Below are 27367 nucleotides of genomic sequence, written 5' to 3'. Positions count from 1 at the left end.
AATTTTGATTTTAAATCCAAACGTTAACTTTGACATGGTTTAAGACATGGAAACCGTATGGAAACCGCATTTGCGTTCACTGTCTTTTTTTAGGGTAAAAAATAAATAATATATGATGGCATTTTGCAACTTTTGGGACTATAATCATACTTTTTTGTTTTTCTTGACCCTGTAATTTAGTAACTATATGATGCAATTATTACAGTTTCTTGACAATCTATGTCTATTTTAATGTGAACAATGCGCTGCCACTTTAATTCAGTGCGGTGCAGCACAGCAAAAATAGACTGGGTGCGGAAACCATTGCTGCAGTGCTGTATACGCACCGCAATTGCGCATCCGCGTGCAGTGTAAAAGCTCTAACCTGTTAACATGGGTACGGAGAAAAATACGCACCGCACACGCACTGCAAACGGAGTATGTGTAAAACGGGCGTGAAACGGGCGTAGTTGTCTTGCCACAATTGGTCCACAGCTTCACCTGATGGTGCCATTGCGAATTACAGTGTTGATTACAGCAAGGTTATAAATGATGATACCGCACAGAGCAGAAGTGCGCAGCATAAACCACAAAATCATCAATAGGATATATTATAAAATTAAAGGATCTTCTCTTTCCGATTTCTTTTCATATTAAACAGAAACTGGTATTGGGGAGATCATTTGTGAGAACATGCCCCAATAGGAGTACGTTGTCACAATGGAAACTGCTATTAAACCAATTGTAGGCTATAGGTTTGTGCTGGTTAATTGTTATGATTAAAAAAGCAAGAGCGATATCAGTTTAACATTTTCATTGGACTTATTATCGAGATTCGGTTTTATCGGAACGTGTAAAACTAAAAATGTAAATATAATATGTATAAATGTACACTATAATTTAACAGTTGTTTTAATACTGAAAAGTACAGACGGTCCATATATTGTCCAATGAACACTGGTCGTGCTTCACATACATAATAACAAAATTATACAAAGTAAAATGTAGACGCTTAAAAGTCCTGACCAATCAGTAAACTGACGTGAAGATTATTGGCAGTGGAACACGTTTCTCTCGTTGTCGCTAAAGAATGACGCAATGCAGACATATAAAAAGGCCCGTCTCCCTCATGACGTTCTCTTGGAGTCGTTGCTATCTCTTGACGAGGTAAGGAAGTGGTGTCCTCTGACATTGCGCTATTATCCAACACAATCCAAAGCAATCCCTGTCTTCTACTTGCCATCCATCCATATCTCTAACCTTTTTTCTTTATTTACAGAAACATCTTCTCATCATGAGAGCAAAGGTAAGTTAAACTTTTGTCTATGTTACATTTGAGTTTCTCGTTGTTTGGCTAGTCTTGGTAGCAATATGGCGGTTAATAAAACGGTATGGTGATGAGTTTTTATGCTAAAACTGCACGTGTTCTGATAAATCGGTTTTATTTAGTAAAATAAGTTGCGAAGGATCCGTTTTATCCACATTTTATGGATGACAGGCCTTTTTGTGCTGTGAAGACGCAGGGGCATTTCGTGAATCAGTTTAGCATGCTACTGCTGCTACATGTTAATGTTTTGTTGTGGCTTATGTTGTATACTTGGTCTGGTTTTAACGGATTTTTATTATAAACTATATAAATTCCTGTATCGTAGTGCGTTTATTTTTGCAACCATCCCTCACGAACTGCCATGCTACATTGCTAAAATGCTGTCTGTGTCGTCAGGCCCATGTGTGGTTCTGGATTTATGATTTCCAGAATTGTTTCAAAACCATGCAAGTGTAAATAGCCTAATTTATCACAATATTAAATGGTTGTATTTTTATATCCCCCCCCCAGTGGCGAAAGAAGCGTATGCGCAGGTAAGTTCCCGTTAGATACACTATAGTAATTAAACATAATGAATTGATTTCTGACTAATTTTATTTTAATTTGTAGGCTGAAGCGTAAAAGGAGGAAGATGAGGCAGAGGTCAAAGTAAACCGACCCCCATCGCTGTAGCTGAGTGCTCTTTCAAATCTCCTCTGCAAGAGTCTGCTGGAAGACACCCCTGATCCCGGCCAATCTTTTGAAAAAGGAAATGGTTTTCCATCGCTTGGTTCTGCAGCGCATCTCTGGTCTTGATTGACCTTGTGAACTGTTTTGGACATTCCTCAGACTTTATCAGCTCAGCCTTTTTGTTCATGTCTACAATAAATTTTTGGTTTAAAAAAAAAGTGATCGTGTTTGGTCTTAATTGTTACCAAAATGGTAGGTTTACTGTAGTTTCAAATAAGAATTGTATGATTTGTTAAACTCGCTCCCCAATGTTTTGTTTGCTGTTGCAGTTATATTTTTACTTTTTAAGGTAGCAATGTAATGCACTAACCCTTGAGGTCCTATTAGACTTTCACGAAGTATATATATGCATGCCGTCTTCTAGGAGCCTGGATGCACCATGTCATCTGCCACTCCTAAATATTGAATGGAAACTTTTTTTTTTTTTTTTTTTTTAATAATTGGCAAACCTTAATTCAAAAGTCCAATCCAGAAATACTGTAAGTATTTGCACTAGAACATGCAGATTTCTTTAATTGGCAAGCTATACGGGGGCTACTCTGTAATTGAGTTAAAACTGAAGCTCCCGTAATGACGCATGTCGAAGTTAAAACTGATCTGACAGGAAGGTTCAAAATGTTAATGGGTATGTTGAAGTCTGTATCTGCCAAGTGTTAATGGCTTTGCAGCACTTATTTAATGCAGAGAGAATTAAAAACTAATTTAAATGCAGTACTTTTGGGTTACGAGGTACCAATGAAAAGGTTCGCCATTCACTCAGCCACGATTGACTAAATCCAGAAATGAAGGGGTACAAGAACAGCGGTTGCTGAGATTCAAGGTGATTGGTGTTCAGCTGGTCATGTGATAAACATGGCAATCCCCATGAGGAACCCTCTTCATATTTGATGAAACCACTGAAGGTTGCTGATATTGCTGGAGTCGTCATATGTAAGTGCTAAATATTTTATGTAGTAAATAGTATAAACCAAACGTTCAATACAATTAGCTGTGTGCCTTAATTTTTTTAACATTTGTTATAATTTATCTTTACGATTAAGTGCCAGAGTAGTGTTTATGGTTACTAATGTTAATACAACATTTCTGTAGTGTTAACACATTTGATAACATTAAAGGGATGGTTCCCCCAAAAATGAAAATTCTCATTTACTCACACTTCTGACATACCGAATACAGATTTAGAAGAATATCCAAGCTCTGTAGGTCTTCAGATGCTCGTGATTAGTGTCTAGAAAAAGCCCAGAAAGCATATTAAGGCAGCACGAAAGTAATTCATACAACTGTTAAATCCATTTGTTCAGAAGTGACATGACCGGTGTGGGTGAGAAGAAAAGATTTAAGTTTTTTTTTTTTTTTTTTAATTCTCCCTGCCAAGTAGGTATGCACAAAGTATGTGAATTGCCAAAAACAAAGACTGAAAGTGGAGAGACTTGTCTTTTACGAAAAAATATAAATGGCATAATCCTCGTCCATGATCCCAAACTTTGGAAAGTTATTTCTTTGTGCACTGCTTTGTCATTTGTGTTGCGCTGTACCTGCGGTTTTTTTCTTCTTCTCCAGAACCTGTACCATTGTGCGCTTGATAAACAACCTGGCAAGTTCTGCAAAACTCTGCCTTTAACCTTGTTTGGCCCAATGTTAATTGGTGGGTCAAAGGCCATTGGCGCCAAGGAGGCATGAAGAACCTTGGGCAGTGACAGTGGGAACGCAACTGTCCCTGGCATGCACCAGCACGCCCTCGTTTGGCCCGAAAGTGGAAACGCAGCTGTTGATTAAACCACTGGAGTCTTATGGATTACTTTTATACTGTCTTTTTTCTGAGCTTCACTATCAGTTGCATTGTATAGATCTACAGAGATGAGAGATTCTATAAAATCTTTGTGTTAAGCAGAAGAATGTCATACACATCTGGGATGGCATGAGGGTAAATTATGTGTATAATTTTTGGGTGAACTCACATTAATACATTCAATAATTAGGAAAAAGGCAGCAAGAAATAGTTTAGATCGGATATAGCATATTACAACTTTTTTTTTTTTTTTTTAAGTTGATGTGAGGTAACCCTTTCTAAAATATTAAGGCAGCAAATTTTTTTCTGTCTGTGAGAAAAGTAATAACTGGGATTACTAAAGACCAGAGTCTTTTGAAAGCAGAATGAAACAGTAATGTCAAATTTAGTAAATTTGTATATTTAGTGCCCTTTGTACAGAAATGTCCCACGAACCTGCGTGTCTACTGTCTATAAAGGGAATGTATGACTCAAATATGCTGGGAATAAGATTTTCAAATATGTGTAGTCCTACTAGAATAGCAGATAACCTCTAATGTCTCACTTTTGTGTTCTGAAATGGTTGCGCAACAACAACCTTGACTGAGCTTGTTGCTAGGCGATGACGAGTTTGTCTCCAGTGTTTTGAGCACATCTGATTTGGGCCTAATTCAGCCCTGAAAACGAACGGAAATATATTATGCAAGCACAATACATGTTGTTTCTACAATTAGAATAGCTATGTCTGCTGCTTGCGCCGCGCAAACAACAAAATAAGAGATAATCGGTAATGGGACCTGTGGTCTTGGGTGACTTTACAGACTGTATGATACCACACTCCGTTGCATTTACCAAGAAGGGCTGTAACCTAAAAAAAACACGCCCCTACACGCCCTTCTTTTAAGCAAACTAGAAATCCTCAACTTTCCACTGCAAGAGAGTGGACGTCACTGCGCACCGACGCTTTTAGGGAACGAGTTATGAGACGCGGTCTTTTCCATTTTAATGGTAAATGTATCGCACTCGTCCGTTTATAGCAGTGGGTCTGTGGTGTGTAGCGCGGAACCTCTCAGAAAAGAAAGGATTTGATGCAGCAGAAACAGCCGATGCCATCTGATGATGCAGCACGGCCGGGTGCGGTTCCGGAGGCTGCGGACTCGGCCCTGCGTGAAGACGCGCAGCCTCACGATTCCCCTGGAAAACACGCCGTGTCCGTTCTGTGGGCATTTGGGAAATGCATCGGTGCCTTACTGCCGGTGTACCTGGCCGGATATTTTGGATTCAGTATCAGCTTAGTATTGCTCGGTCTTCTGGCATATACTGGATGGAAACACAGTCGCGATGGAAAACAAGCGCGACTTCAAAGCGCGATGTGCTTTTTGGAGAATGAGCAGGATGCCACAACTACACGGGTGTTTAGAAGTAAACGGGACTTACCGGCATGGGTAAGCGTCTTTTTTAATAGCTACCGAAATTGGGCATCATTCTGGATGTCAACTGTCAAACACATTTCACATCTTTGCGCAGACAGAAAGATGAAGACAGGAGTTCTCAAACTTGTATCTCTCACAGCAGTAGGCCTACTTGTGTTTAGTTTGTGTATAAAATAAGAGTCTCAATATCTGCTTAGGTTTCTAACTTGTACGTTTTTATGGAACTACACTTCTATTATCATCAGTAGGGTAATGCATTCAAAAGATTTGTTCATTGGCAACACATGGAACTCACTGAAATGCAAAATGCATGTCAAATGATGCTCATGCCCCTGTACTGCAATACATGATATTTAGAGTGTGAGCAGATACTTTTTTAAGCCAAATTCTATTGATCCCTCTCAGCATCCTGCAGACTCTGACAGAGTTTAACTACTTCTGCCTTCTTTCTTCACTCGTAAATAGCATTACATTCCAAAGACTGTCCAGCCTTTGCTATATTTGGTCATTAAAGTATCCAGTCTCTGGAGTCTGAGTCATTGGCAGCTAAATGCCAAAATGAACCATTTACAAAAAGAATTTGGTAGGAAGAGAATGGAAAACATTAAAAAGTTGAAAGATTGCTTGGAAAAGTATGTCCTATGCCCAAGGATTCAGTATTCAGGCAACTTTCATTTAATGCCTTGTTTTACTGATGTTTTCTGTATAAATTTATCCACATCATGTTACAAATTAGGAATTAACTTATGCCAATAACTTATGGTCTGATGGTTTGTATTCACTGATTATAGAAACACCTAATTTAGTAATGCTTAACACTGGGCTTTTTTCATAATACAAATAATAAAGCTGGCTAAAAATGTCGATCTTCGTTTGAATGATTTCAATATCGATTCTAAAAATCCCTAGATTGATCTTGTACTTTCATTTAAAGTTGACTTCAGTTTTAGTATCTGTTAAAGAAATAGAAATGTAACTGCATAGTTTGGCCCTGTTGTTATTTTTAAAAAGATTTTTTTGTGTGTAATGTTAGAAGGTTCCCAAAGCCTTACAGTAACTGAGAATGTCTTTTATATCTAAACAAATCCTCCTGAGACCCAAGCAAGACAGCTGTGTGCATTTTCTATTTCCGTATTTGATTTGAAACTGGTGGCACCTAATAAACATGCAAACAATTCTAGAGCAAATATTTTACTTAACATGTATGTCAATACATGTGGAAAGCAGAACTAAATTGTGAAATTTTAAATAATACCAACCTATAAAAAGTATTTTTTTTTTTTATCAAATTGTTTATGTTTTCAGTAGTTTGGATTATTCATGTTTTTGAGACATTACAGTCATTACATCAGAAATTAGCATAATTAATACTGATTCAAAGTAATGGCCAACATCATCCAATCACTGCAATCATGTTAAAATAAAATTATACATTATATATTCTGAATCTATGTACTGATTACCATTGTCCCATGTCTGCCAAACATAGTGAGTGGTACAAAGATCATCTACAGCTTAAAAATGAACTTCGTGACTGCACTTCGCAGCTATAGGATGCTTCCTTGCTCCCTAATTAGTGAATGACTTGACTGCCAGTGTGCTGTCTGTCTGCACTGGTCTCAGAACGGTTTTAAATGCACCTTATTTTCATCCTAACTCCATGTAAAGCCTCTGAAAGCACAGTAAATATAGGATTTCTAAGGAAAAAATGTGCTTAAGTACACATTAGTGCACATTGGGTTTAGCAGCGTGGTGTTTCACGATATATCGCTCAAATTTAAAAAATGGCATATCGGATGTAACTAGAGACTGATCTTTTGACTTAAACTGGTTTCAATGTAAAAACGTTATTAGGTTTCTTACCAGATGTAGTTACCATTAAATTTAAATGATGCATTGCACATAGCAAAGCCAAAATACAATATCCATGCACGTGAACGCGGTGTCGCACAAGGTTATAACTGAAATATGCCCAAATTAATCAATCTAATCCAATCATTTTGGAATCAGAATTTAATCAAATCAAAGCAGGAAATCTCCATCGATACCCAGCCCTAAAAATAATATGGTTTCATAATACATATTAAGATTGTAATACATGTGACATTACATACTGCATGACTTCTTTTCTATAGAGAATAGGAAGTTCTTTTATTATTTTATTTACTGTAAAACATTCAGGTTGAAATCAGAACTGACCTTTCATCAAGTTTTCCTCTAGCACGCTGTGTTTGTTTTAAATATAGTTGTAAATGAATTACACGAAGGATTGGCAAAGCTTCGAATATTTCTGTGTATGCACAGCTGAGCATTTCCCTGGAAAACTTTGCTGAAATTTCATCAACTCCTAGTGACCTTCACTTCATTTGCCTAGTGTACATAAGAACTCTGCCTGCATCCAGCATGTTACACTGATGTGCTATGTGTGTTGACATCAGAAGTAAAAGTGTACTGTTCTTTGTCCACAGGTGAGCTTTCCTGACGTGGAAAAGGTTGAGTGGATGAACAAGGTATAAGTCTGTTTGTTTTAGAATACTCAAATGCACACGTGACTGGAGCCACTGTTTTCATTGTTTCTGGTCTGTGTCCCTGAGGCAACAACATGTTATGTTTTCAATTCCAGTCCCTGAAAATAAAACGTCAGCCAGTTTGGCCGTGTTCCATTCTTCCAGAATTTTTTATAAGTTTGTAGTGTGACTTGCCATTGGCGAAATAGACCCTCATTGGCATAACTCAGTCTACATTAAGAATTGTAACCTAATATCTTTTGTAAAAAAGTTAAAGTAATTAGATGGAAGAATGTGACAGACTCTGCAGAATCAATAGAATGTGGAAGTTTCATCAGGAAAGAATCAGCTAGCAAAAGCCTTCAGGCTCCAAATTCATTGCCACATGATTTTTTTGTCCAGTCACTGCCTACATTGATAACAACTCATTACAAAGGCCTTAATTCTTTCTCTTTTGGAGCACAAAAACTTTATACTGACTTTTAGATTTCATAAGTCTGCTCGGATGCTAGAAATTCTCAGATTACCACAGGAAGGATATTTAATGGACTGTTCTTGAGATAGTTCTTGCACACCAGGCTTGTTTTGTTAACATGGTCTTCAGGCTTCAAAGGCTTTTCTCAAACAAGCGAGAAAGGGAAGTGTGGATTGTGGGATGTGTTTTTAAAGCTGACTACATAATCACCCTGAAAAGTTACACCGCCCTTAAAAGTCACACTTAAGAGTTGATGACATTTGCAAAAACTCTCTGAATGAATCAGCCTGTTACACTGAAAAAAACGGTTTCCTAAAAAATTGTTTTTCTTGTGGTAGCATCTCAATTAACTGGTTTTATGCAAGTAAAAAATATAATTTTACTTCACAGAATCAATCTGAATATACACTAGGTTACACCAACAAAGTGTTAGATCAGGTAGAAATGGCTCCTTAAGATAACAATTGCAAGTTATATCCACTTATTCATATTAAGAGTGTTTTGTAACCTCATTAAAATATATATTTGGCATGAAATTGAACACTATAGACTTTGATATTGATTTATAATGTTTGATTTTTTAGCAATGTACATGCTCTAAAAAGGGACATTGGTAGGCTCTTCTGATGACCAAATGGTTGTAGCAAACGATAAGAGATTTTAATTAACATTTTTGGGTCATTCTTTACCCCACTTGTTCATTCGTATATATTTAAAATTGAGTGACTCAAGTGTCAGGTGAAAAAGAAGTGCTCTCTGGTTTTCCTCCTGTTGAGTGTTTATGGTTTCCATTTGTGGTTTGACTAACAAATTAGACTATAATAAGTATGCATTCATTTCAACATTTCAAGTCTGTGTAGGGCCTTAGATGGTCACAGCAGGGGTTGTTAGGTTTCTTTTGTTTATCTCAAGGAAATTATATGCCATCACATATTTAAATATGTATTACTTGATTAGAAGCAGGAATGTATGCGAGTCTCAACCAGATGTATTCTGGCTCACAGATATTGCAGCAGGCCTGGCCGTTCATTGGACAATATCTGGAGAAACTTCTGGTGGAGACCATTGCTCCTTCAATCCGAGCCACCAGTGCTCATCTACAAACTCTCAGCTTCACCAAAGTTGACTTGGGAGACAGGGTACACAAATCTGTTCCTGATAAAGGACTGTCATTTACATGTGTTTCTCATATTTAAATTAGATTCCTAAACTTCTGCTGTCCAGAGATATTGTCTGTAAATAAAAATGTAGGCTACTTACTAAGCTGTTTATTTCCACCTGTGCCAAGAAATGCGAGTAAACTTCTGAAAGTTATTTTATATTTGAACAGGCTATGAAGGTAGTCGGGGTAAAGGTCTACACTGAGCATGATAAGCGTCAAGTGATACTGGATCTTTATATCAGGTAGCACCACTGGCATACGAATATATTTAAAACGTTATATTTCCAAGCTATTCAAATACTGAAATACATAATATGCTAGACTACTCGTATGTCTAGTTCTTTTGAAAAGTGTGAGCTTATCCTTTTGGGTTTTATTGTATGCAGCTATGCTGGAGATGTGGAGATTAACGTTGAAGTGAAGAAGTACTTTTGTAAAGCTGGAGTGAAGGGTATTCAGGTAAGAAAGTGGACAATGGGACCAACCCAATGTTATAAAATGTCCTTCATACTATTTGGCAGAATCACACAACTTTTAGACCAACTAATGACAAGCGCTTCCCTCGTGCCGTTGTAAGCGCAGATATTTTTTTGTTCTGTGTAACAGAATACATATTTTATGGCAAATCTAAACTGAAGAATAAATTGTAACACCTTAGCCACACCCTAAACCTCCAAAAAGCTCTGTTTTGTAGCACAGAAGAAAGAGAAACATCCATCTTTTAAATGTGAGATTGTGAGATACTTCCGGAATTTAAACATGTTATCAGGTTATCGCTATTGAAGGTTTTTATTAATTTTAACCCCTAACCCAAAACCCATTTATACCTAACCATAAAGTTAAACCCTTACCATGTTTTTAATTTTAAAAGTAATTTTTTTTGTACCCCGAAGAAAGGAAAGACAAGAGAAGCAAATATTATTGGTTGGTTTAAAAAAAGCGAAAAAAAAGCACAAGTTGTAGAATATTTTACGATTTCACCATGTCATACTAATTTAGTTTGAATTGTGTTGATGGGACACATAAAAATATCAAGATAACCCATAAAAGAGTCACTGAAACAACCCTGAAACAACCCTATCTTGCTTTCTCTAGCTCCATGGGAAGTTGAGGGTGATCTTGGAACCTCTAATTGGAGATGTTCCTCTTATTGGAGCCGTCACCATGTTCTTCATTCGCAGACCCGTTAGTCCACCTTTTTTCCATCTTAAACTACCATAGTGACCCCATTTTTCCCCCTCCTCTTATTGTCTTTTCATTCTTCTATCTCATTTTTGTACTTGCTTAGAATCTGGACATCAACTGGACCGGCATGACCAATTTATTAGACATACCTGGTTTAAAGTGAGTGGCTTTCTCTTTAATTGGATGCACCATTCTCTTTTCATATACAGTACTTCATTAATTGATAATCGGTTGAGCAGTGGCCTGATTATTCAAAGTCTGCTGAGCTTCCCCCTGTTTCAGCAATGCAGGGAAACCTGCAGACAGCATTCACTATTTCCTTGTCCCATTAGATTCATATTAACCCATTGTTCTCAAACCAAAGCCATTTAATAAGAGCTCTCATGGTGTCCAATAGTTTAGATATATTTTGTTGTGCATGTGTGTTTTCCCATTTTTTCTGTACGAACCACAACCCGTTGCATTCATTTTCAGTGCCATGTCAGACACTATGATAATGGATGCCATCGCCTCTTTCCTGGTTCTCCCCAATCGCCTCACTGTGCCTTTGGTGCCCAACCTGCACGTAGCACAGCTCCGTTCCCCTCTTCCACGGGTAACTGTGCTTTTAAAAGACTATTTAACTATGATGAGTATGCCAAAGCATCTCTTTCAAGTATTGGAGATGCATTAAATATACTTTAATACTCCACAGTTTCATCATGCATCAGTGCAAGGGTGTGCCCTCCTTGTAACTTTTTCATTTTACATATGATGTCTAAATGCGCCTCTTTCACTCTGCTCTAAGTGCTATATTTTTTATTTGTTCCCATAGGGTATTGTACGGATCCACTTGCTGGAAGCAGAGAACCTAGCTGCCAAAGATAACTATGTAAAAGGCATTATATCTGGGAAATCGGACCCGTATGCAGTGCTGCGGGTGGGCACACAGACTTTCACCTCCCACCACGTTGACAACAACCTCAATCCTCAGTGGAGGGAGATATACGAGGTCAGAGAGAGACAGCTGTGTGTGGCAAGCATGTGATCAGTGTGGTGTGTGTTTGTGCTTGTAGTTGAAAAATAATTGGTAATTTCTGAGGAAAGGGAAGCTGTGGTTTTTATAGCTACTCCCACCATTTTGGTGTTTACTTCATTCTAACACGTGTAACTATTGGTAACCAGCAAGAAAAAAACAGTGTGAATGCAAGATGTGACTATCATGTGCTGAGATCAGATGAGCTTTGAGCAGAAGCCAAAACACCGATCATTATCTGTTTTTTGTAAGATTATGTGTTCTAAATGTGAAAATATTGTGCTACATTATATCTTTGTCAGCATGTCAATTGCTCAATGCCACTTATCACATATTATATGTGTGTTTGTGTGGATGGGTTTGTTAGGTGATTAGAAGTAGTATGCACACATCCAAACATTAAGGCAGGTGCACGATCATAACAGGGATAAAAATAATAAAACAATGAGAGAATGGCACACTCCTATAGTTGCTTCCATGTAATTTAATAGAAATAAAGTGGGGTCTTCGTCAGGCATTAAAAAACATCAGGGGCACGTTCAATATCAAAACAGTGTGCACCATTTTGCTACGGTTTCCAGGTTGTACGACATGTTTCCTCGAAACGGTGTGCAACAGGCTTTGAGGTACGTTTTCTCTCGTTTGGTGGGTGTGTTAGAGGTGTTACCCAATCAGCAGTGACGTGTATATTAACCCTGCCATATTAAAAAGGCAGTGCACACAACGGATCCAATTAAAGTCCTTTACAAATGTGTCCACTGTAGCTTGGTGTATGCAACAATTGAAGACATTCAAATAAATGTTTGCTTTGTCATCCTGAAATGTGAGGCAAATTTTGGATCACCATAATTAAGATTCACAGTTTCCACATATCCCTTCACTCAATTGGGATGTTCTCTGCTATTCTGGACGGCAAGGGCAGTGACTGTAACATAGAGCATATTTTGTAGTATTAAGCACATATTTTAACAGATTTCATCAGGCTCCGAACATTCTTCAAAAAGAACGCAAAGAATGGCCTTCTCAGCTGCCATAGTTGCAATGCTTGTGTAACACAACAGGGTGTTCAACGCACCACCGTTTCCATTTAAATAAACGTTTTGTTAGGTTTTTTGGGGCTGAACGTGCTCCATTTATTGAAGGCCTATATAAATACTCACACCTGGCAATGGGTGTGGGCAGCAAACAATTATCCAATCAAAAAACTATCACCAGTAACCTACAATAAAGATAATACAAAAGCTCCAATTATACCAGTCCTAAAAAGCTAGTGTCACAGCATCAACAATGGCAAAATAAACTTACAATTAACATTATAAATGGATTCATGATATTAAAGCAAATTAAGTATAAACCAGTAACATAAACCAACAAGCATAAGAAAACCAAACATTACACAATATAAAAGCAAATTACGCTACAAAGAAGTTCATCATTCATAATTTTCAAACAATTAAAGCATCCAAGGAAAAAAATAAAAACAAAAAAGGGTAAAAAAAAAAATAAATTAAAACAAAAAAGGGTTTAAATCAAAATCTAAATTAAGCCCTTTTGGTCAGAGGGTACTGAGGGTTTGTGTATATATATCTCGCTATATATATCTCGCTATATATAAAATGCTTCTCCCTCTCTCTTTGTTAGGTCATTGTTCATGAAGTGCCTGGTCAGGAGCTCGAGCTGGAGGTGTTTGATAAAGATCCTGACCAGGATGACTTTCTTGGAAGGTACTACTCTTTAAAGGAGAAAATTATATGGATATTTACAATGAAATATAGTATGTTGCATCTTTACTCGCTGAGCTATCCACACCCCCAAACCTAACTGTTTAATCATCGATTGGGAAAGCATTCACTGTGGTGACCAAATATATGCAGCAAGTCATAAGATTTGAATGCAATAAATATATATATATATATATATATATATATATATAAATATACACGGGAGATTAACATACTGAAATAGTGAAAACAATAACATTACAAGCAAGCGGGGCCTGGGTAGCTCAGTGAGTATTGATGCTGACTACCACTAGGGTGTGCTGAGTAACTCCAGCTAGGTCTCCTAAGCAACCAAATTGGCCCGGTTGATAGGGAGGGTAGAGTCATGTGTGGTAACCTCCTCGTGGTCGCGATTAGTGGTTCTCTCTCTCAATGGGATGCGTGGTAAGTTGTGCGTGGATCGTGGAGAGTAGCATGAAGCTCCACATGCTGTGAGTATCCGCTGTGTCATGCATATTATGCCACGTGATAGCATGTGTGTATTTGCTGTCTCAGAAGTGGAGGCAACAGAGACTTGTCCTCCACCACCCGGATTGAGGTGAGTAACCGCGCCACCTCGAGGACCTACTAGGTAGTGCGAATTGAGCATTCCAAATTGGGAGAAAAAAAGGGGATTAAAAAAAAACCCTTACAAGCAAGATTGGATTTAAATGGTCTCTTCAGACTTGAGTTGAGCACATTAATCCTCTGGTAGAAAACTGATCAGTGCACAGCTCTTCATGAACCTGGGAACACTTGGATCATAATCATTAATCATTTCCCTCAGATACTATTGTACATTAAAATGGAAGATGCCACACATAGTGAAGACCTGCGTCAAGCTAAAGAAACAGTTTAAACTGTTGTTGTTTATTGTCAAGTGCATCCAAGTTAGTTTATTTGCCACGACTGGTGATATTCCATTGATAGAACTATAGGCGGAGGTTTGATTACGCTACTATTCAGAGCCAGGTGTGATGACACAGACTGGGATAAATGTCTGTTATGTGAAAAGAAAGAGACTGCAGAGTCTCCAGAAACAGCTGAATTCAACCTCTGGTTTGAGTTCTGCTGGAGTTTAAATTGGCAAAATGACAGTCTAAATGCTTATGATCCAGCTTATTACAAGACCACTTCCCAAAATTAATAAATAAGTGGACATGAAATATTGATTTGAGTTTAAATAATTGTATTAGCTTACTTCTGAGATCGCATAGTGATACGAGAAGTAAGAAAAGCTGATTCACATTACCCAGATGACCAGTGAAATATCACTTTATTCCTGTATGTGTGGTCATTGTTCCAAAATATCTGATTGCTGGATGGTGGAACTGACCAGTCAGAATCGTATATGCTTATGCAGCGAGACGCTCGTAAGAGTAAGCCAAGGCATAGTGAAGACACAACCACCAAAGACCTCCACCTAAGGGGCCATTCACTGCAAAAGTGTCCATCTTTACTATGCAAGCATGCATTTAAGGGCCATCTTTGACTGTTGCAGTGTCTCACTGTTTTTTTTCAGTGTCTTGTGCAGGAGCAATGCATTTGTTTTTAAGACGATGTCAATAAAATTAAAAAAAGCCTTTAAAAGTCTTGAGACACCTGCGTTCTGTTTTATTCATTGCAATGTGTCTGTTTTTGCCTAAGAATGCGATCAGTCTTAATGACACATCATAAGTGCTTGGCAAACATCCAAAATTCAAATGCTCATTTTAGCATTTTTTTTTGTGCAGTTTTATCTTTAATTTGACAAATATTTGAATTCTAATTTAACAGTCTTAGGTCTTCCAATTATCACCCATGTGAGCATTTTATGAACTGATGCAATAATCCTAAAATGGCCATATATTGGCAGATTTATCAATATATTGGTATATTAATAGTTTGTTCATACCTGTACAATGACAATAAAAAGCTTGTCTTGATCTGACTTTACCTTAGTGCCATTAAAAACAGAACAATGTGTCTCTAATCTGAAGGGGTCCATCTTAATGTACAAGAAATGGCCCAGTATTCTTTTTTCAAAGCCTTTTTTCTCTTTCTTTTAATATATCTTTTTCAGGATAAAGCTGGATTTAGGTATTGTAAAGAAAGCAGTTGTTTTGGATGAGGTACTACTTATGTTCTTATATATTCTGATTCCTCCACTTAATTCTAACCTGTCTTAAATTAGTAAACCATTCCATTCTTCTATGTTGTTATGACTCTCTCTGACATCTGTAGAAGCATATTGATTTCACCACCCTTATTCCTGTATATTAGTGGTGCAGTATGTTGTGTTCTTTTAATGTAATGTAATGTAATTTTCACTGTGGTTTCAGTGGTACACTCTGAAGGATGCACCATCAGGTCAGGTTCATCTCAGGCTGGAATGGCTCTCTCTGCTGCCCTCTGCAGAGCGCCTGACTGAGGTAATATTACATGCTTGCTAGAATATAAAAACACTGTCTTTGTCAATATGCTCCTTCAACTTAGAGACTAAGCTTTTTTTATTACCCATAGGTTCTGCAGAGGAATCAAAACATCACAATATCCAGTAAGACAGCAGATCCTCCATCTGCTGCCATTCTGACTGTGTACCTGGACCGGGCACAAGATCTACCTGTTAGTTTGTGTCTTTAACCACGCTTGGTGTTCTATGAAAGTCTTTTATATTCAAGGGTGTTTTTCGGTCCAGTTTGGCCTCTAACTTTCAGGGGCCTCCAGCTGAGAGGCCTGCAATATATATATATATAATGGACTGGTGCCCAAAAAGCATGTGTCCTCTTTGTTTTGTTGCTTTAGTTTGCATTAAGTTTAAAAGTTAACCAATATAATTTTTTGTGCAGTTTAAGAAGGGTAATAAGGACCCCAGTCCCATGGTGCAGGTTTCTTTGCAGGATACGACCAAAGAGAGCAGGGTATGATTTAATCACTTTTTATACATTACATGTCAAGTTTATAGTATATTGATACCCTCTCTTTTATGTTCTCACATGCCTCATATCTTCTTCATGTATGTGAAATTGATAATGCAGACGGTGTATGGGACTAATAATCCAGTGTGGGAGGATGCATTTACATTTTTTATTCAGGACCCCCGCAAACAAGATATCGACATCCAGGTATACTCAGGGCGGTTAAAATATTGCCACTTCAATCTGTTGTTAGAATTTAAACCCTGATGTCACATTTATATAATGTTACTGCAGTAAATGACTTGTATATATTATTATTTTAACCCCATTTGATCACTGTGATTTAGTTTAACTTTGCTTCCATGTGTGCCAGGTGAAAGATGATGACAGGGCTTTGACTCTGGGCACTCTGTCTATCCCACTCTCCCGTCTTCTCTCCAGCACTGAGCTAAGCATGGATCAGTGGTTTCAGTTGGAAAAGTCTGGACCGGCCAGCCGCATCTACGTAACATTTTTGTTGAGGGTGAGCTAAGATTGATTGATCTTGGTATACTATGCAACATGAAAGCACATCAAGAGATGAGATCTTTAAGAATACAGAAAATGTAAGGACACACACACGACACACACACACACACACACACACACACACACACACACTGCAAAAATTGTTTTCTTAATTGTTTTGTTTAGTTTTTTGTCTGGGTTTCCGTAAAAATGTTTACACATCCTTCAACATTTTAGTTTTTAATGAAGAAAGCTTGCTAAATGATGTTAAATATTGCAGTGTAGTTTTGTTTTCCAATTAATTTAACCCTTTAAGCTCTAACGTGTTTCGAAAGATTTCAGTAGGCATTCCCAAAAGTAAACTCTACAAAAACAAAATTTAAATTGTTTAAATAATTTTAAAGAAAACTTTTCAAACGTTTTAATGATATAGATAAAGATACATGTTTATACTCTCAGCCTAAGAAACTGCTGAAAAATCACAAAGAAACTTGAGCCAAAAATATTTTCTTATTTTTCTGATTTGACACTCAGTGTGTAAATAAGGTAGCTCTGAAAAACTGCATCCAGGCATGAGTAACAAGATATTTTTCAGTTTCATTCTGTGCCATTTGAGCCAACATTGTTTGTCTGTGTCATGTACTTGGCACCATCTCCTGGTGGCCATATGTAATAGAGTGAACGACCCTCTGCCCATATTTGGATGACTTCCACCTCTGATTGCTGCGATCTGAATCCTAATACAATTTGTTTAGTATTCCATGATGTTGGATAACATACTACATAATTTCTGATGAAGTCATCTGATGCAGGAAAGCGAATGTGTTATAGTATATTACATATAAAATAGCATATTATGTGTTGTGTGCACATTGTGCTTCGTGTGGATTATCTAATGACCTGTGCATTCTATTAAGTTGTGTGTTGGCTCGTTTTAATGGGAATCCCCTCCTCTAAGTGAGTGTATGTGATATATGGTCTGTTTATTTTTTAAGAATGTAGTTATTAATATTTTGATAATTGTTTTTTTCTGTGTGGTCCAATCCGAGCTTAAAGGTTAAAGATTCTGTTTGTCATATTTCAGTTGTTGTGGCTGAATGACGAAGCAATCCCAACCACGCCTGTGTCTCTAATACCAGGAGAGGGGGATATTGAATCTGAGGTGTCTCCAGGTGCAACAAAATTGACCCCTACCTCCAAACGTCCCGAGCACACCAGCCCGGACAGCAGCTTTGCCTCTGAGGTGAGCCTGTTAAGTGGTGTGATCTATTCCCATCTTCTTTGGAGAAAAAAAAGAACATTGATCATTTGCATCCAAATGTGTGTTCACATGATCAAATTAGGGTGTTCTGCGGATCCACCTGGTAGAGGCCCAGAGTCTCATCGCTAAGGACAATCTAATGGGCGGCATGATGAAGGGTAAGAGTGACCCTTATGTGAAGATCCGGGTGGGAGGAATGGCCTACAAGAGTCAGGTCATCAAAGAGAACCTCAACCCTGTCTGGAATGAACTTTATGAGGTAAACATACTGATTTATTTTGCTTGAGACACAGAGGGACATGACTCTTTTCAACAACAACAACATTTATCAGTTTTCCTTTTGAGTTTCTCCACCACTGATGGAAGTAATGTATGTTGCATGCTAATTTTATAGGTGATTTTGACCCAGCTTCCAGGTCAAGAGGTGGAATTTGACCTGTATGATAAAGACATTGATCAGGACGACTTCCTTGGCAGGTAAGGCAGGCAGTTATTCGATTTATTGGAGCACTTTTTATGACGTTTTTGCAAGTGCATAGAGCATGGTTATCTGATTGTTAACTGCATTTGTTATCTGATTGCAGAGTCAAAGTGAGCCTTAGAGATCTCATCAGTGCTCAGTTTACTGATCAGGTGCGTCTATTAATGTCATATGAATATGCATGCTCTTTTTTTCAAAAAATTTTTTTAAATATAATATTCTTAAAGCTTAAGTGTGTGTTTGTTTTTCTAGATTAAAGTAATTTCTCCTGTCCCATTTTATTATTCAGTTTACTATAACATAAATAATCCCTTTGATTTTTCCGAAAAGTGTAAACACTGTGGATCTGTGGCACTATCAAAACATTGCTCTATCAAAATTTTCACAAAGTATTTGATTGCATTCCAACCATAGCAATATTGGCTCAACCAATGGAGCTAGTTTGGCATGGGATCATTATTTTTCAATTTTGTTTGGTGATGCTAGTGGTGTGGAATACACACTTCACCTTTAATGGTTTTCAGTTTATACCTTGTACAGCTACTTATACCTTATTTATTCTTGTTTTCTGGTGCAGTGGTATACTCTGAATGATGTGAAGTCTGGACGTCTTCATCTGGTGATGGAATGGCTGCCTAAAGTGACAGATCCCACCAGACTTGAGCAGGTAACAATTTATATCTGGCATTTAGATTTATTTTGTTAATCCCGTTTATTGATTTTGTGTGCTTGCTGCTTGGTATCCAGATCCTGCATTACAACTCTCGGCAGTCTTACCTGAATAAAACTGTTCCATCTGTCGCACTGCTGTTTGTGTATATTGAGAGAGCACATGGTCTACCTGTAAGTTAACCATTTCATTTGATTTTGTTTTTCATTTTTTGCTTAATATACTGTATAACAGATGGTATTAGTGTTGACTGTACAAATGTGTTAGCTGTACATATCATACAAATTTTGATGTGGTCCACAGTTGAAGAAGAGCGGCAAAGAGCCGAAAGCAGGAGCAGAACTCTCGATCAAAAATGTATCTTACCGGACAAAAGTAAGACTCTCAGACCTGGAGACATTTATGCTGATGTTACTAGAATGTCAAAGGCTCACAGAATACTTTTTGTTTTTCCCATAAGGTTTGTACTGCCTCCACTTCTCCACAGTGGGATGAAGCTTTTCATTTCCTGATTCGTAATCCAAGAGAAGACACATTTATTGTCAAAGTGAGAGGATGTATTTTACATACTAGCAATTCTTGATTTTATGTCAATACAATTGACAAATAAAAATTATTGCAATTTCAACAGTTATCTTCTGAAATAACACCCCTGAAAAAGTGACTGGCAGTATTGATTTACTGCAAACAATTTGTTTAGTTTTTTTGTCTTGTTTGTTTTTTAAATTTATAATGTTACCGTAAAAACAAATAATAATAATAATAATAATAATGTTATTCCTTGATAGACAAATAATTTTTTTCTTGTTTTATGCATTGATCTATCAATTTGCCAATGGGGAAAATAAATATTTTATCAAATAGATTTTTCTATTTTCAAACTTTTATCATTTTACATATTTTGCTTCTATAATAAATGCATCTTGTTTTAATAATGTTTAAATATTTTACTGGAAAAGACAAAATACTGATTTGAAAAAGATTTTCAATGTCTGGGTAAAAATAAAGATTTTCTGATGCATTTCAATCTTCGTTTGAACAATTAAAATGTAACAAAAATATATATACAACATAATATATGCAATTTCAAGACAATAATATATGGATATACATTTTTCAAAAGCTAAAATGTGGCCAATTTGATAAACTAATGATCAAGTATAATTTGCTAAATTAATATTTACAAATTGTACCTAGAAGGATTGCCTAGAAGTTTCCTTTATAATTAAGAGCTGAGGGAGAATTTATTTTATATATAAGCAAAATGGACATTGTAACAGAAATGTTCCCATATGAATTAATATCAAATCGAGATCGGAATCAAACTGAATCAAGAGCTTGTTAATCGGAATCAAATCAGGAAATCCGTATCAAAATCCAGCCCTATTTTGCTGTGTGCAAAACTTTTTTTTCTCTGGTGTGATTGTGTTTTTATATGAATTTTGTGTGTATGTGCGTGTGTGCGCAGCTCTCTCACAGTTGGGGTCAGGCTCTGGGTGCTCTTGTGCTTCCTGTGAGGCAGCTGCTGGTTGAGCAGGATCTACTGCTGGATTGCTGGTTCAGTCTGGATGGAGCCATGCCTGAGAGTCAGATCCTGTTGAGAGCTGAACTAAAGGTAACAGATCACACTTATATAGTGAGCAGCAGGAGAACATTTAGTATTAAAGGAAATGTTAAGACACTAGTGGGTGATTTCTGTTTTTCCACCAGACTGTTAGTCCAAATGACCGTGCTGTGTGACAGGTGCTATTTACACCTAGTGCAAAAAGTCCCTCCGTATAATAATTTGTTTGATAACATGCATTAATACACCATTTAGTTGATGCAGGTGTGTTTAGTTATGCTTATTCACTGTACAACAGAAAACAAGAGCTTTTACTGTTGTTTACTGTGTATTTGTTTAAGTTAAGTTTGGCATCTTCCTATTCCGCATGTCTCCCACTTAAATGTATGACATCTCATAATGACAAATGCCCACCTCTGAGGTAGGAGTTTCCCAGGTCAACTTAAAGCCAGAATCACTAATGGATGCGCTTGCATCTGAATGGTGGCAAATTCCCACATCCATGTTCCAACTTTTAAAATTCCCAGAAGAGTGAAAGCTTTTTTAGCAGCAAAGGGAGGACCAACTCCATAATGCTTTTGAAGATAGATGCTTAACAAGGAGGTATACAGTAGGTGTGGTGTTTGTTTGTTTGTATACTTTATTGTCCTTTTTCAGGAAATTTGTCTTGGACTCAAAGCTGCATTAATACACAACATACATACAACAAATGGACTCAAGGCTGCATAATATATACATATAACAAATGCACACACAAACTATAGACATATTACTGCATCTTGCTATTTAACATATAAATTGATAGAGGAATAAAGGATTTTTTATAACGGTTACTCTTACACAGTGGGACTCTATACCATCTCCCTGATGGCAGCAACTCATACATTGGAAATAAAACCTGGCTGGTATCACCTACTATTGTCTGTGATATGTCATTTTTTAAAACCAACGATTCATAAATTGATTGAAGTGATGAGTATTCCCTTATACCCATAACCTTCATTGCAATTCTCACAAGACGTGCAAGCTGTGATTTTAATTGAACTGAATTTGGGTGTCCACATACTTCTGGCCATGTAGTGTATTTTATTTAACACTATATTCAACACTATTATTAATCAAAAATAAATATATACATACGACTCCTCGTATATAGATCATTCATTATAAACAAAAACCTGCACTCATCACAATCTCTTTTCACTCTTACCTGTTGAGCAGCTCTTAGACTGTAAGTTGGCGCAGTGTAATGATGGCACAGCTGGTGCAGAAGAAGTGAGTCATATGATCCCTAGTGGAGAGGCAGCTGCTGCAGCCAATAGTGAGCTCAGGCACAGGAATGTGCATGCCCAAGGGTGAGACACAAAAAGTGCTATATTTCCCTTGCAGTAGTATGTGCATTTCTTAAAAGCGGACAAAATAACTAAAACATTTTTTTATGTACGTGTTGGTGTGTGCACATCTGCATATGCAGAGGTGAAGATGGTAGTTCAAGTGGGAAAGCCCAGGTGAAGCTCTCTTTTGCCTATTCATCTGTGGAAAACAGAATGGTTATCACCATCCATGCCTGTAGGTAAGTTATCATATTGTAAACAATTTTTGACTGTTGTATTTTCATTAAATATTCTATTTATTTTTTACACAGGGTGCTGGGTCAGAGTACACATTATGACTTATGCGTGCACTAACTTTTACACCTAAAGAAATGAAGAGTTCTTTTGAAAAATATTTTTAAAATGATGTGCACTCACTTGAGATGAAGCATCCAGTCATACTACGAGCCTAGAAAAGGCTGTTTTATTCAACATACACCCTCATTGTGGCAGCCCCATTTGTTTTGTATACTTTCAGTTGTGGAATAAATCAATCATGAGTGGCATCTGAATGGAAAAATTTGATTTTTCATTATTCTGCATCCACACCACTAGGTGTCAGTATTAAGTCCACTAGACATACAAGATTACTAATGCACCTTTAAGGTTGAAAAAGCCTAATTTCTGGCTGTTTTTTCTTTTTTGGGCTGTTCTCAGATTATTTTCATGGCAGTTTATTTTATTCTTGTGCAGGAACTTGCCATCTCACTCTAAGGATCTCCCTGACACTTACGTCACATTCGTTCTCCTACCTGACAAGAACCGGAACACCAAAAAGAAGACCAGTGTTAAGAAGAAAAACCTCAAACCTGAGTTCAATGAGAGGTTAGTGGGGGGGGGACGGGACATAATGTCGCTTTCTGAGGAGTCTGAGAGCCTAATGATAACCATCTTTCTCTATGTTTCTGCAGATTTGATTTTGACATGTCACTTGAAGAAGCTAAGCAGAGACATCTCGAACTGTCTGTCAAAAACAGTGTTTCCTTCATGAGTCGTGAAAAAGAACTTCTTGGCAAGGTATGCCTCATGTCACTAGTCAGATAACAACAGTATAGACCATCTATATTAAAGCAATATCACACGAGCAAGAGTTCTGCTGTACTAAATATTCAGTTGCGATTTGGGTGTGATTCTGCAGGTAATCACTTCATGCTGATATTCACCAGGACTTAGAGCACATTGGGAATTGGGCATGCCTAATTGGGGAGAAAATCCCAAAAAAAGAATGTGAGCGGATTGAATCAACAGAAATTTCCCATCCCTGCTCAAAGAATTCTGTAATCATTCCTCTCTAGTTACACTCTTTTATTTCCCTCTCTATCCTCACTGCTAAGAGAAAGAGAGAACCCCAGAATCACACAACTTTTCACTTCCACTCCGCACTGCTCACATACTTTGGTCTGGAAATCAGTGAACATATACAAGCGGAGTGATACAAACACTCCGTCTTAGTGCCCAGTAAATACAAGCACTCCTAAAAATTTTCAAAATTAAATTAAAGGACCAGAACTAAATTTTGTATAAAACACAATATATCTAGAGGTACTAAATTTTATTTGACATTCTGTTTCAGCTTCAAATAGACTTGAATCAGCTGGATCTCACAACAGGAGTAACACAGTGGTATGTGCTGTACTTTTGTGCACTGTCATATTGACTACAGAAATATACTCTAGATGATTATAGAGAAGTGTTTGCTTACATTTTTTTTTGTTGTATAATTTCAGGTATGACTTGTTGGATGAGACCAACTGATTGGGACTACCCATGTTGACTTAATGATGTATTCACACTCTAAAGAGAAGGTTCTCTTCGTTTAACAAAATTTCATGGAAGTTTACTTACCCTGAGACTACCAGACCACGGACCAGAGTGTCCTGAGTGTGATTATGTCAGGACCATGATTGCATCATGTAATTGCTGTGCAACTCGCTTTGGCCCAAAATATAGCCTGCTTGATTTCCATCATATACAATTTGGGCACATATAGCCCAAGTGGGCACTGCCTTGAGCAAACATAAAAAAAAGTTGGAGATATATATTTTTAAGTATTTAAAGGGTTAGTTCACCCAAAAAAACAAAAAAACAAAAATTATTTGTCATAATTTACTCAACCTCATGCTGTTCCCAACCCATATGACTTTCTTTCTTCTGTGAAACACAAAAGGTGATGTTAGGCAGAATGTCAGCATCAGTCACCATTAACTTTAATTTTATGAAAAAAATGAAAGTGAATGGTGACTGATGCTGACACTCAGCCGAACATCATCTAGTGTTCCACAAAAAAATAAATAAAAAGGAAAGACATAAGGGTGATTCAGTTATGACAGAATTTTCATTTTTGAGTGATCTATCCTATTCCAATCTATTTTAAGTTAAGTAAGCAGCTTTTTTTCTGCAGTGTTTGTTTCTTACAAATGTTACTTTGTGGGCCATTGAGAATGTTTACCATTGGGAAGTTCAGTTCAGCTTAGGTTTTTCAGTGTTAATTCATGCTAATTGTATTACATTTCAACACAAAAAAGTTCTTGAATGGCTTCATTCCTGATTCGGTCCGGTTGTGCATTTCAAAATGCACAAAAACATATTAGTATTCTGTACTTTTCATTTTCACTAGATGAAAGGAACTATTTTCACTGTTTTCTCTTTGGAATCTAAGAAATAACAAGACGTTTGTTTACTGTCGTTATTGTTGGAACACCTCTATCTTTGTATGTTTTTGCAGTGCAAGAGGACAATTGATTTGACACATATCAAAAAGGCTTCAATCACTCTGCAATGTTTTTCCCCTCCCAAAGATTAAAACATGTAAATGTATGAACCAAAAGGCAGCATGAATATTTTTAAGGGCAAACTCTCTGTGTATTATCTGCCCAAAGATGTTACAAAAAGTGCTTGATTTGAGTTTGTTTTTTGCTATCAGAGTTTTTACTATCTGAGAAAAAAAAAGAGGGCGAGAGGAACAGACATGATATAAAGACAGTGAATGGCAGTGCTTCTGCACCCCATCACTGCAGATCTTGAATTGCAGTTTTAATAAATATGCCATTTGCACTTTAAATGCCTTATTTGAATGTTTTTATGTTCAGTCTGGGAGTGACTACAGTAAATGTAGTGTGTGTTTCTAGTAGATGCAAAACAATTTTCTTCTCAATCTTTGAAAACATTCCTTATGTCTTTTTACTACCATCATAAGGGAATTGATTGAAAAGTTTGATTAACAGTATACATTTCTTTATTAAAATTAGGCAATAATACAGGAAATTGAAAGATATTATGGGAAGATAATTATTTCTAAATAATTAAAATTATTTATTAATAGTAATTCTTAATATAATTGTATTAATATTGATAATAATTGTAATAATATTTTTAATAGTATAAATATATAGGGGGGTAGCCGAAACCTCATGTAGAAAGTCAAAAATGCCATAAAACAAACTGGGTTTAATGAGATTCCCAATTAGTGATGCTGAATTTGCAGCGTTCCCCCAACAGGTGGCGGCAAAGGGCTGACGTAAAAAAATATATATATATCCTCCGTTCATCTTTACACTACACATGCCCATGTAGTTTGTTAGACTTGAATGGGTGGGATCAATCGCATGTCGATTGCTTGCATTGTGGTCGAAGTGAGTTAACAAATGAGTACTAATCAGAACAACACAAAAATACTGACCGGAGACTGTAAACAATCAGGAGCGCAGAGAAACTCTACAACATAAGAAAAGAGAGACATCAGAATTAACAGGAGGACTGATATGGATTGTCCAGACATCTGCAACACAATACTTTTCAAGAGGAAAACATATTGATACTTTGTGGCGTTTTTATTCAGTTTTCTTACATTAGATATCTTATATATTCATGCCAATTTGAAAGTGGATCTGAAACGGTTCACTTTAAAAAAAAAAACTTTTTTTTCGGCAAAACTGGAATGTGATCGCACGTACTGGATGTATACTGGATTTATAAAGGGCAGTCGGCTCCGGAGTAAATTAAGAGTAAATTAGACATAGAGCATCTGAATTCTGTATCAGGAAAACATCATTAAAGCAAAGTATGGGGAATATTGAGAGTGTAGACGGGCAATCTGAGACGAAGCATCATATAATGCCCTTGAAAGTTCCCATGCCTGACCAAACAGAGCTTGAAGAGAGATTTGCCATAGTTTTGGTGAGTATACAACAATTATATGTAGCTAAAATACAGTATATGCTCGAGTTTTCTTTTATCTTTAAGGTTTACTTTCACTTTCTTAAAACATACTTCATGGTATTTATTTACAAATTGTCATGTTTAGTCTCTCCTTTATTTAAAATAAAGTGTTATACTGCTTTATTCCCCGAATTTTACAGTACTCGGCATTTAATCACATCGCATAGATAAGCTAAATGAAGTGACAGCCCGACAGATGTTGACACCTCTCTGATATTTAACAGTATGTCAGAAGTGTGTGTGGTGTCAATAAGAACACATATAGCCTACTTTAAGACTTTCTCAAATGTTGAACTACTACAGTCTGTCCACCCCCATTTTGTTACTCGCACGCGTCTCACTCCTTTTGTCTTCTAAAACTTCGCGAGCTCTGACAAATGATGTGATATTTCGCTTGTGAGTGAAAAACATAGGCACTAAATACACTTCGCATTCCAATTGTTTTGACTGGTAAAATGACATACAGGTAAAGACTGTCATTTTGTGAGGGATGTAATATGGTTCATCTCATCAAACAGCGCAACATTTTCTGAATTCCCCCAAAACTCCTACGAGCGCGAGATGGTAAAAGATCCGCCTCACTCTCTCTCTCTCTCTCTCTCTCTCTCTCTCTCTCTCTCTCGCTCTCTCTCTCGCTCCAGCGCCGTGTGCTACAGTTACAACTAGACATTTGTGTTAAATACACACTTACACACTCATCTGTCAACATAATTCTGACACGATGAGGCAGTTAAGAGTGTTTATGTAATAACAGTATTATAACATCATAACACTTGGAAACATACTCAATTTAAGCACCGCCTGCTGTCAGAGTTTTGGTTGTCTTGGTTCTTTAGTCTCTTGATGTTCATCAACTGTTTGTTATAGACAGTTTAATACACGCTATATTGCTTTTTAGATTATTTTCTAAAGTACAAATATTTAACTATGATAGATTGTGATTAATTTGTTTTATTAATGCTCACTGTGGGTGTAACTGAAAATTAATACTCTGTTGTCTATGTAAGGAGAGCAACGTCTATTGTTTATTATGGACAGATGGATGGATAGATATAT

General features: G+C 37.0%; 2 protein-coding genes and 1 long non-coding RNA gene across 6 annotated transcripts in view; all 3 read left to right on the top strand.

The window, feature by feature from the left end:
* Positions 1 to 1088: 1088 nt before the first annotated feature.
* LOC127619131 (uncharacterized) lies at positions 1089 to 2193 on the top strand. The gene is made up of 4 exons (XR_007967528.1): positions 1089 to 1146; positions 1259 to 1285; positions 1817 to 1839; positions 1916 to 2193. It is a non-coding gene; the product is annotated as an uncharacterized LOC127619131 (long non-coding RNA).
* Positions 2194 to 4718: 2525 nt separating this feature from the next.
* LOC127618342 (extended synaptotagmin-1-like) lies at positions 4719 to 25154 on the top strand. The gene is made up of 31 exons (XM_052090703.1): positions 4719 to 5248; positions 7705 to 7746; positions 9223 to 9357; positions 9549 to 9622; positions 9767 to 9839; positions 10476 to 10565; positions 10669 to 10724; positions 11040 to 11160; positions 11380 to 11556; positions 13222 to 13304; positions 15403 to 15451; positions 15662 to 15751; positions 15843 to 15944; positions 16169 to 16240; positions 16358 to 16444; positions 16611 to 16760; positions 17829 to 17987; positions 18088 to 18264; positions 18400 to 18482; positions 18590 to 18638; positions 19064 to 19153; positions 19234 to 19329; positions 19460 to 19531; positions 19617 to 19703; positions 20625 to 20771; positions 21942 to 22075; positions 22195 to 22293; positions 22787 to 22918; positions 23005 to 23110; positions 23667 to 23716; positions 23821 to 25154. Exons 1-31 carry the CDS (start codon positions 4892 to 4894, stop codon positions 23846 to 23848), a joined length of 3267 nt encoding a protein of 1088 aa, XP_051946663.1. The 5' UTR covers positions 4719 to 4891; the 3' UTR covers positions 23849 to 25154.
* Positions 25155 to 25741: 587 nt separating this feature from the next.
* Positions 25742 to 27367, top strand: part of LOC127618343 (formin-like protein 3) — a 69262-nt gene continuing 67636 nt past the window's right edge. For all 4 annotated transcript variants that reach the window (XM_052090707.1, XM_052090706.1, XM_052090705.1 and 1 more), the window contains exon 1: positions 25742 to 26269. In XM_052090707.1, coding sequence (XP_051946667.1) covers positions 26156 to 26269 — 114 coding nt within the window. In that variant the 5' untranslated portion in view covers positions 25742 to 26155. The remainder of the gene's footprint in view (positions 26270 to 27367) is intronic.

Source organism: Xyrauchen texanus, chromosome 25, assembly GCF_025860055.1.
Source record: "Xyrauchen texanus isolate HMW12.3.18 chromosome 25, RBS_HiC_50CHRs, whole genome shotgun sequence".
In the NCBI taxonomy this organism is placed as follows: domain Eukaryota; kingdom Metazoa; phylum Chordata; class Actinopteri; order Cypriniformes; family Catostomidae; genus Xyrauchen; species Xyrauchen texanus.
This window is presented reverse-complemented; position numbering and strand designations above follow the sequence as displayed.